Raw genomic sequence first — 10,640 nt, forward strand, 5'->3', positions numbered from 1 at the left:
AAAATTGATGATAAACCAAATTCAATACTTGAACATTTCCATTTCCAGTACCAAACCGAATCAATGCGAAGTAATGCAAAGCGAAACCGTCTCACAGTGGTAACTCTGTTACAGAAATGAATGTAGATTTTAATTTTAATATAAATTTCATGAATGTTCCAATCCACATCTTTCAAAAAATTTGAACGAACTTAAGTATTTATTATACAAATTTATTTATTTCTAATGGAACAAGTTTAAAACTTGTTTTTATAATAGCAAGCAAAAAGTACGTACGTGTTGTGTTGTTTTCTTCTCTTATTGTAATGTTCAATTAAAATGATCAATTGCTTTGTATTTTCACTTATGCTAAACATCATGATGGGAGATATTTTATACTCTGATTCTGATTTGTGTCAGATATATTCAATATTAATTAAAATGTACCCTTATTCTTAGGTAGTAAGTGTTTTACTTCTCATTTTGAACCATACACATATTAGTTTTAGTGGAGAGGCCACTGTGCGAAGGCCGTCTGCCTCCTGCCCCTGTGCGATGTCCTCTCCATTGTTACTGATGTGGCTGCTGCTGGGGGAGTCCGGTATAATGCCACTTGAACGTTAAATGAAATTAATCCGACGTTTGGCTTGATTGGTTCTCCAGAGGCCGGGGCGAGCGCACCGGACGGCGGACTGTCCGTCCGTCCGCAAGTGACTTTGTCTATTTCCCTTCATCATTCCCAGGCAAACAAGGCAGAACAATTGCCGACAGCCACGCCCCCCTTGTATTTAATGACAGTGCACTTTGGCCGCCCTCCCCCCGAAATCGGCTGCAATTATGCTGAAAACTCAAAACTGTACTTAATTCTCAAGTTTCAATGGTAATCAATTCCGTAATTGAAGATTCGTTTAGGGGCTTCGGGCAGCAGGCAGTGGCTTATTGTCCCCGGAGTGACCACATCAAAAAGTTCCGTTCGATAGACAAATGGAATACCCGAATCTCGAGACATGGGATTGTTAAGCCTGTCCCAGTCCCAGTCCCAGATCATCTCCTCTTCTTTTGTGCTGCTGCTGCTGCTGCTGTGCATCTCGCTCGCTTAACAGTTTTCTGCTTTTAATTCTTATTTAAAATTGCATGCTCATCTCTTAAGTGGGCATGCTGCATTTAATTTTATTTATTCATGTTCTTTCAGCTGGCTTTTTTAGCCCGCCTTCTTTTCCATCTTCGGTCCATGCCCGCCTTATTGCCGTCTCTTAAAAGCCAAGCTGGCTGGACAGTTTCCAGTTTCGCTTTATCAGGGGAAAATATGATTCTATTAGTTTTGTTGCGAGACTCAGAGGCGACTGCACTGCTTGAATGGGCTCCGAGGCTATTATTTAATTATTTGTCAATGCACTCGTATACCCTGGCCAGGGTATTATACTTCTGACCAGAAGTTAGAAACCCACTCAAGCAAGTCGATTGAACCATGTTATTTTGTTGCGAATCAAAGAGGACATTAAGGGGACATACAAAATACAGAAATATTGCCATGTTTTGCAAAGACTGCAACCAATTAAAATAATTTCTTATCATTTGATCCGTTTCTACTTATGATGGATTTTCTTCGGATCAGAATGATTTTAATAGTAATGGTTTTAGATGCGCATGACGTGTCGCTTTTTGAATACCTAAGATATCATAAATTTAATGTGTAAATTTAACCTTAATCACCTATAATTTTCCCATACTTTTTCTTTAAACAAATTATTCAATATTGTAATTCTAAAGGTCGCAGGGCGTAACGTAAAGTATTGAATTAATCTCTCCCATGAAAACCGATTATTCAAATTGATCTTCAATACCAATTAAATCATTTACGACCTTAATGGCCATTGGAATGACTCTAAATAAATCGATCAATAAAGCTTTTAATCGGTGTCGGAATAAACAATTTTTTTGTGATTCCCATGGACATGTACTGGACCCATTGGTTAATAATACCACCCTCAACAGATTTCCATAAAACAATTTAGAAGAAAAACTATCTGTATATCCTTCGACGTCTTCCGAGATTCATATGCCGTTTAAGTTTCATTTTGGATATTTCCCATGTCTACTTGATTGATTAATAGATCGACCATGCCATAAAGGCAGGGTATAGAAACTTTGCCTCACAAAAACTGTTTCCAGTCTTGTTTTTTCCTGTTTTTGGCCTTGTTCCATTCTCTTGTCAACATTGCAAACAACGGTAAAGAAATGCAGCTGACAGCGTAAAATTGAGGAAAAAGCAATACTTGTTAATTAAACCATTAAGCTATTAAACTAATACGTATTTTACGTTTTGATTAATTATAGTGATTAACTTTAAAATAACATCTAAATAAAAATTTGCAATATATCTGGGTTAAAACAATTACTTTCAAGCTACTTGACACTGAGAAACTTATAAAAAAATATATGGTAAGCAACATGTAAATTAACATGAAACAATAAATACGAAACCGTCTTTTTTTAAACAGAATATTTGAAACATATTTTATGTGGTTTGGAGAAAATATCGGTACGTAAGGAATATACATATATTTTTTGTGGGATATCGTAAGTAAAAACTATTATGCTGGTATTTTTCTTGTATTGATTAAATGTACACAAATGTTTACAAATTAAAATATTAAACAAATTAACTAACGGATTTACTGATATGTACATATTTTTTTAGGCCACGTGGCATAAATCGGTGGCTTTGCCAATTCGAGTTTATTCAACGGTTTATATCTTGTTTCCATTTCTCTCGATCTTTTCGTAGTTCCTTTTCAATATCAAAGCCTTGAACAATGCCACGGCCATAGAAAACAAAGTTAATTATTGCCAAAGCCTTATAACTCATTTTTCTATAGGCTTGCTTCTTCATGGCGATTTTCCTTTTGCCCAGACACTAAGTCCAACAGAAAGACAAGCCAAAGAAAAATACGTAGTTTGACAAAGAAAGTCCGCGAAAAAACATAATAAATAAAGTGTTAAGAATAGCAGCGGACAAAGGCACACGAAATAATGCTATGTCTGTATTTCGGGCATCTTGTCTTTTGCCAGTTCGGTGACTGCTCACACGAAGCCAGGCGCAGAGTGGAAAAAGTTTATTCTAGTCAAACGGCTTCCGTCTGCAGAACTGACCCAGAAACACAAACAAAATTAATAAAAAATAGCTAGCAACTGAGAAAAACGAGTGGGAAAGCAACCAGCCTGGGTTGCGACTGGCAGATTACCTATTTTTCGGCTAAAACGTATCTGAATCGTTCGCTTTGGGGAATATGTATACATATATGGGGGCAAATAACATTTTCTAGTCGTACATAAAAAGCTGCTGCTAATTAGTAGGTTAACATAGATAATTATTGGTAAATATATTTTTCAAAATGCTTTGCTAAAAAAAAATCAAACATATATGTATGAAGGCTTAAGAGGAAAATTGATCCACGTTTAGCTCTTTGCCACTAAAATTATTATTATTAATCCAAATACAATAATTTAGAATGTTGTATTTTTTTTATTGAATGAACTCTTAATCTAAAAAATAAAAAAATTCACCATTATCAATAAGCGAAAATGCGAAAGAAATGATTTAAAACAAGAAAGAAAGCTAACTTCGGCACGCCGAAGTTTATATACCCTTGCAGATAGAACTTCTGTGAATAGGAATCCATACAATATTAATTATATATATTTGTGTTAAAAAACAATGAAGTAATACCTGCTTTCATTTCATTCACCTATACATATTATATTTGCAATTTTACAGTCACAGATTTGCATTTTTCCTCTACATCAAACGATCGTTTGTATGGAACCTATATGATATAGTCGTCCGATTTTCATGAAATTTGCGACAAAATTTAAGACTTATATGAAATTGCTATACCTCAAATTTGATGAAAATCAGCTGAAAACTGGAAAAGTTATAAATTTAATTGTATTAATTTCTCGATCGTTCCTATCGGAGCTATATGATATAGTCCGATTTTCATAAAATTTTATACAAAATTGTAGAGTATAGTAAAATCGCTATGTCTCAAATTTGAGCCAATTCTATTGAAAACTGAAAAAGTTAAAATTTTTTTTGTAAACAATTTCCGATTATTCCTATGGAAGCTATAGGATATAGTCGTCCGATCCGGCTCGTTCCGACATATATACGAGTGAGAGTATATAGAAGGCTAACTACAAAGTTTCATTTAGATAGCTTCAAAACTGAGAGACTAGTTTGAGTAGAAACGGACAGACGGACAGACGGACAGACGGACAGAAGGACAGACGGACAGACGGACAGACGGACAGACGGACAGACGGACATGGCTAGATCGACTCGGCTGTTGATCCTGATCAAGAATATATATACTTTATATAGTTGGAGGTGCCTCCTTCACTGCGTTGCAAACTTCTGACTGAAATTATAATACCCTGCAAGGGTATAAAAAGGTGTCAAAAACTTGAAGACGATTTTTTAAACAAATAAAATTAATACATTTTAGAAATCAATTTTCACTTAATTCTTTCACAACTTTATGTGAGGTTGGAATAAACCCAAAGAATTTCAACTTTTGTTTCGCAGCATTTTCATGGGAACTATATGTAAATGTCTTCCGTTCCTTTATATTTGAAAATTGTGATTTTAAAAATGTAAGATATATATGTTTTTGCTGGAGAATAACAAATCAATTAATATACAAAATACAATGATTTCTTATCCGCTTTAGAAAAGAGGTCATGCCATGAAATTATCCATGAAATGGTGTTCAAGGAGAAATCTGATTCACGCCCAGCCGAACACCTCGACGAACATGAATAAATAAGGGAAAGCCTTTCGCAGAGCAGGCACGACTACTGTGGAGATGATTTTCCACAGGACGCATTTGTCGCCCGAGATTCTCGTTACTCTTGAATAAATCTTTTTTGGCCGAGTTTAATGTCTTCTTGCTTCCCTTGCGAAGCCACAGCCAAGTGCTGTTCGCTCCATGTCAAGCCAAGTTTTTGCCGCTGGCTGCTGTTGGCACAGCGCGTTTTTCAATTTCGCATAATGGAAGTGCCGAGCCGCTGTTGTTACCGGCTGTGTAATTATGTTTTCATTTGGACATCAAATTTAATAGCGCCAGGCATAGAACAAACTACTTTCGTTTTGTTGAATCGGCTGATTTTGATTTGATGGAGTGGCACTTATAAAGCACTTTTCCCGGCCAGGCCACACTCGCACAGCTCACACGCACTCCCATTTATTTGCACGTTGCGTGTGGGCAGAGACACCACTAGCAACACTGGCAACCCCCGAACACAGAGCCCCCCCCCAACCTGGGGGCAACAGTCAACGACGAAAAGCAACAGCCACCAGCAGCAGCCTGGTGCCCGGTGCCCGGTGGGTCAATCGGAAAAAAGGAGAGGAGCCCAGTGTCCGAGTGTCCGAGTGTCAGAGTCAAGTCCACGTAAATTGTCAATAATGCTGCTTCGGCATTGTTGTTTTCCACTTTGGCTGTGATTTGATTTCGACCCGCCGCACCCCACAGCCACAGCCACTGAAAGTTCCACTTCCACTTCCACTGCCAATGCCAGTGCCACTTCCACCTCCAGCCCACCGCCCAGCGCTTATCGCCGACGCTTGTTGACTTTTTCCCTGGCTCTGTTTATGCCAATAGCTTTTGGCCGAAATGTCACTTTTTTATTGTCTTTTTATGAGCGCAGCGTGTCGTTTGGCTTTTTCCTCCCGTTGTTTCGCCTCGTTTTGGCTCCGTTACGGCTCTGCCCCGGCCATGTTGTTAAACGTGCGACGCAACTTTCGATTAACGAAAATTATTTCACTACTTTAGTGCCCGAATGCGGGTCTTTGGTCTTTCCCCTGGCAGTCTCTATTCAGTCTATCTGGGAAGGGAAGGGAAGGGAAGGGAAGGGCCTTGCGAAGGAAATTGACTGAAACGATTTAGTTTTTCTTTTTTTCAGACGGGCTTTGAATTCCTTTTTGCACACGCTCCTCGAGCCACTCAATTGGCCAAGTTAGACGGTGGCATTTTATATTTCTGCTTGGTGCTGAGTAGATTTCTAAGGTAGCATAACTGTGCGCCCAGCATTTCAATTGCAGCCTTTTGATAAATGGCCAGCCGGCAGACAGGTGGCATCGCAGCACTTTCGTGGCCCGAACTACATTTGACGACCGCCGAACAGTGGGAACAATTACCAATTTTTGTTCATTTCACATTTTATAAATTTAATGTTACATAAATCTTCTTAAACGAAGTATGAGTAATTAAAAATCTATATCTGTATTTTTGCAGTATTGTTGGTAATTATATTAGTAATTTTTACTTGTTAGCTTTGAGAAAATAAATAAAAATGGGTCATAAAATATGCATAAATAACTATTTTATATTGCATGAATAAAATAATAACATACGAAACAAGAAAGAAAGCTAACTTCGGCACGCCGAAGTTTATATACCCTTGCAGATAGAACTTCTGTGAATTGGAATACATACAATATTAATTATATATATTTGTGTTAAAAAACAATGAAGTAATACCTGCTTTCATTTCATTCACCTATACATATTATATTTGCAATTTTACAGTCACAGATTTGCATTTTTCCTCTACATCAAACGATCGTTTGTATGGCACCTATATGATATAGTCGTCCGATTTTCATGAAATTTGACACAAAATTTAAAGACTTATATAAAATGGCTATACCTAAAATTTGATGAAAATCAGCTGAAAACTGAAAAAGTTATAAATTTAATTGTATTAATTTCTCGATCATTCCTATGGGAGCTATATGATATAGTAGTCCGATTTTCATAAAATTTTATACAAAATTGTAGAGTATATTAAATTCGCTATATCTCAAATTTGAGCCAATTCTATTGAAAACTGAAAAAGTTAAAATTTTTTTTGTAAAAATTTTCCGATCATTCCTATGGAAGCTATAGGATATAGTCGTCCGATCCGGCCCGTTCCGACATATATACGAGTGAGAGTATATAGAAGGCTAACTACAAAGTTTCATTCAGATAGCTTCAAAACTGAGAGACTAGTTTGCGTAGAAACGGACAGACGGACAGACGGACAGACGGACAGACGGACAGAAGGACAGACGGACAGACGGACAGACGGACATGGCTAGATCGACTCGGCTGTTGATCCTGATCAAGAATATATATACTTTATATAGTCGGAGGTGCCTCCTTCACTGCGTTGCAAACTTCTGACTGAAATTATAATACCCTGCAAGGGTATAAAAATATATTATTTGAATAAAAGAATGTTCAAGTCTTAAGGTTCCGTTTCAAGATTCTTATGCCCTACAAGGTTCACTGTTTTCTTATTATTTTTGGAACCTTGCTTCTTTTACGCACACCACTGTACATCGTGGGTGAAAATGGCCAAAGAGGCATTCAGCTTTCGCCCATTTGAAAGCATCGGCACAAAAGTGGCAGTCAGTAGCAGGCCCAGTCAGCGTGTAGCCTACACCTAGACAAGTTTTTGCAAAACTTTAAGTTTTCTTTAAAATAAGCCTCAAAACTAACCCAAGATATGTTTAGCCCAAATCTTATTAAAATGCCTACAAACAACCTCACACTCTGTGCTAAGTTTAGCTAGAGAGATTATATTCGAATTAAGCTGAATTAAACGTATACATATATAACATTTGAATTATTACGAGTATATAGAAGTGCCATAAATGCTATATATATATATACTTTGGTATATCGCGAAATATTAGGTTAGATCAAACGATTATTAATCCTGCAAAATGGATTTAAATTGAACTGATTTCTAATGCGACATCCAAGGAAGTAAATGGTACTTAACAATTTTAGTTATTTCCAACATATGTTTTTAAAATATTCGCTGATTTCCACAAGCAAACTAAAGTTAATTGTTTCAGAAAAAGTTCAATACATGGAATCATATTCACTATATATAGCTCAGAGCACATCTTTGCTTTAAGTTTTTCAGTGTAGTTGCAGCTACGCCTCTACTGAGCTTATTCAAAAAGTTGCTCAAAAGACAGCTAGCTCAAAAAAAACCTCAAAATAATTTTGTGGCGCAAGGTCAGCGCATGGTTCTTTAAGCATCTTGCAGAGGCCCCACATTTTCTATGCCCATGGCTCTGGCGGAGCGACACAGATTACGTGCCTGCCGCATTTGTCATGCCCCTTGCAACTTGCGGCATGCAAATACCGTGCAGCTCCAGCTCAACTCGGCATCGGCGATTGGGACTCCGCTTCCTGTCCCACAAGCTTCAGAGCTGGGCATCTTTCACGCCTCTCCCTGCTAATTTTACTTTCGAACCGAGAAAAAACTCCTACTCAGAGGCGGCCACGCATGCGTCTCACGTAGCTCATTCACGTTCGAGCGGCGGTCTCTGGTCTGTGAACTTTCGTGAAAGTTCTGCCCCGGTAAGTGCATAAATCTTCCAGCCAGTGGCCGGTCTCTGGGATCGGGCAACTGGTAACTGCTCCGGTGGATGCTATCTAGACAATCGCTTCCCTGACTACTTAGCGGTTGTGTAGCCCAAACGATTTCCCACATCAACGGCGGGCGGCATTGTTCTGCTTACGCATAAATATGAACTTCATGTTATGAAGGTAATAAAACTTAAATTATGCCGAGAGCATCGCGGCGTCTGGCCGCTTTTGTGGGTGCGAATTGGGATCTGGTTCTTGCCGCTGGTCGAGCGATCTGCAATGCACCTAATGGCTCCTCGGGCGGGCAATAATGTTAATTACGAATTATTGACATTTGCCAGCGCAAAATCTTTGGCACTTCTTCCTCGTCTATAATTTGTTTATTTTATAACATCTGCAGCTGCGCCAGCGGCAGCGGCAAGTGCCACACACTCATAATGAGGCATTATGAACGCGTTCGTCGCCGCATTAAAACAAACATAACAACTACGTGACTAATTATGTTGATATCAAACTGTTGCCCCTCCACTGCCTCGCCGCCTTCCAGTAGTTCATTCTGAGCGAGTTTATGCGAGTGCAAAAGAAAGTGAAATTAATGTTAAATACGCGTGGAGCATTCGGTGTCGGAGCTTAGGAACAGTTCGGCCAGGTTCCTTAGTCCGCGGAACGTGTTTCTGTACTAGTTGAAATAAATTAACAGCCAGCCCAATGAGCAGATTAACGAATGTAAGCTAAGAAATATTTCCAAGCTCATGTCTACCTTCTCTGGTGCAAGCTTCATTTCACACAATTTTATTTCAGAAAAGACCTTGCAATAACAAGGATCGTAATGCCCATGCATTTCAAGTGTCCTTTCTCTAGCACAAATATCCCTAGCGTAAATATCCCTACGTATAGATCTAGAATGCATTCAAATAAGGGTGCATGGAAGTTATTGTACCAGAGAGCGCTCTTTCCGAGGTACAACTGTAAGAGAATCAGCAATACAAAATGCGAGTACAACAAAATCGCACACAAAAATGTAATTTAAACTTAGAGCCAACTTGAAATAAACGTAAAAGAAGAATATTTTGCATTAAATATTACCATGTTAAGGAAATGTTTATTGTGAACTGAATACTCTCGTAAAGCTATCTTTCTTATTTGCCTTGGAACCTATCCAAATGAACGCAATAACTTTTTCTGTAATACGCAGCCAGAATTTTCACCGAAACAACAGCAGAAAGATAGCCACCGAAATGCACATAAAAAATAGTTGCACGTAATTTAGTATAAGACGACGACAGAGACAGAAACCGAAAACGAAAACGAAACTACTTACAACGCGAAACCCGAAACCCGAAACCCGAAACGGAAACTAAAACGCGACCAGACAATAAAAAAGTGAAAAACCTGATGCAAATGGGCCCTGGCGGTGTGCATGAGAAAAATAGGTATAACCTAGCAGAAATTTGTCGATGACAAAGTGGAGAATGGAAGCCGAGAGTGCGTAATTAATTTCACTTTTCATCGCAGTCCAGCGGAGAATGCTAAGCAGGCACCGGTGCCCACTTAAGGGGAATTGGTTCCACAATCTGAGCTGGCCAGGGGTCAGGGCAGCGGCTGAGTCACCCGGGGCGTATGCGTGATCCACAGTGTTTGCGCTAAAAATAAAGTGGCAAGTGCTAAATTTAATAAAAAGCGAATATATCAAAATCCTGTCAAAGGCCATTTAAGTCCCGACGCAAACAGACACGCACACGGCCTCCACACACACACCACACACCCAGGCGCTGTGCACACCCACACAAAACCTAAAACAACAACCAACGAGGGGCACAACTGATGTGCGGTTTTGGTTTCATGGCTTACGGTTTTGATTGCTGCCATCGCTCAATTGATTTTTCACTAATGCCATCGATTGGCAAACCCAAACCGAAATAAAAGTGAAATGCAAAGCATTAAAAAAAGCAGAACTTAAACGCCAAAATAAACAATTTGTCAAGCCGATGTGTGCGTGTGTGCGCGATGTGTGTTTGAGCCAAACAATTCAAAAAATCGACGAGAGATGAAAGAAAGGAATGAGCTTATGTTTGACATGAAATTAAATCGCTCGCCAAATGGGAAAACGCTCCAGGGCGAACAATAAAACTAAAATAGGATTAGTTGCGGTCTGTGCTTAATTTCTCAGTGTGAAATGCAGGCTCGATTTCGGATTGGTTTTGTTCGATAATGCGAAAAGTGAAAATA

General features: G+C 38.7%; 1 protein-coding gene across 1 annotated transcript; it reads left to right on the top strand.

Annotated features, from left to right (window-relative positions):
• Positions 1-10,235: 10,235 nt before the first annotated feature.
• Positions 10,236-10,403, top strand: LOC110189374 (uncharacterized; the record flags this gene model as incomplete). The annotated part of the gene is given in 2 exon segments (XM_020959422.2): positions 10,236-10,320; positions 10,323-10,403. Coding segments are annotated over 2 exon segments (166 nt in total), but the record flags the coding sequence as incomplete, so codon positions are not given.
• Positions 10,404-10,640: the final 237 nt, after the last annotated feature.

The sequence above is a fragment of the Drosophila serrata genome, unplaced genomic scaffold, assembly GCF_035046125.1.
Source record: "Drosophila serrata isolate PLE 108 unplaced genomic scaffold, ASM3504612v1 contig_267, whole genome shotgun sequence".
In the NCBI taxonomy this organism is placed as follows: domain Eukaryota; kingdom Metazoa; phylum Arthropoda; class Insecta; order Diptera; family Drosophilidae; genus Drosophila; species Drosophila serrata.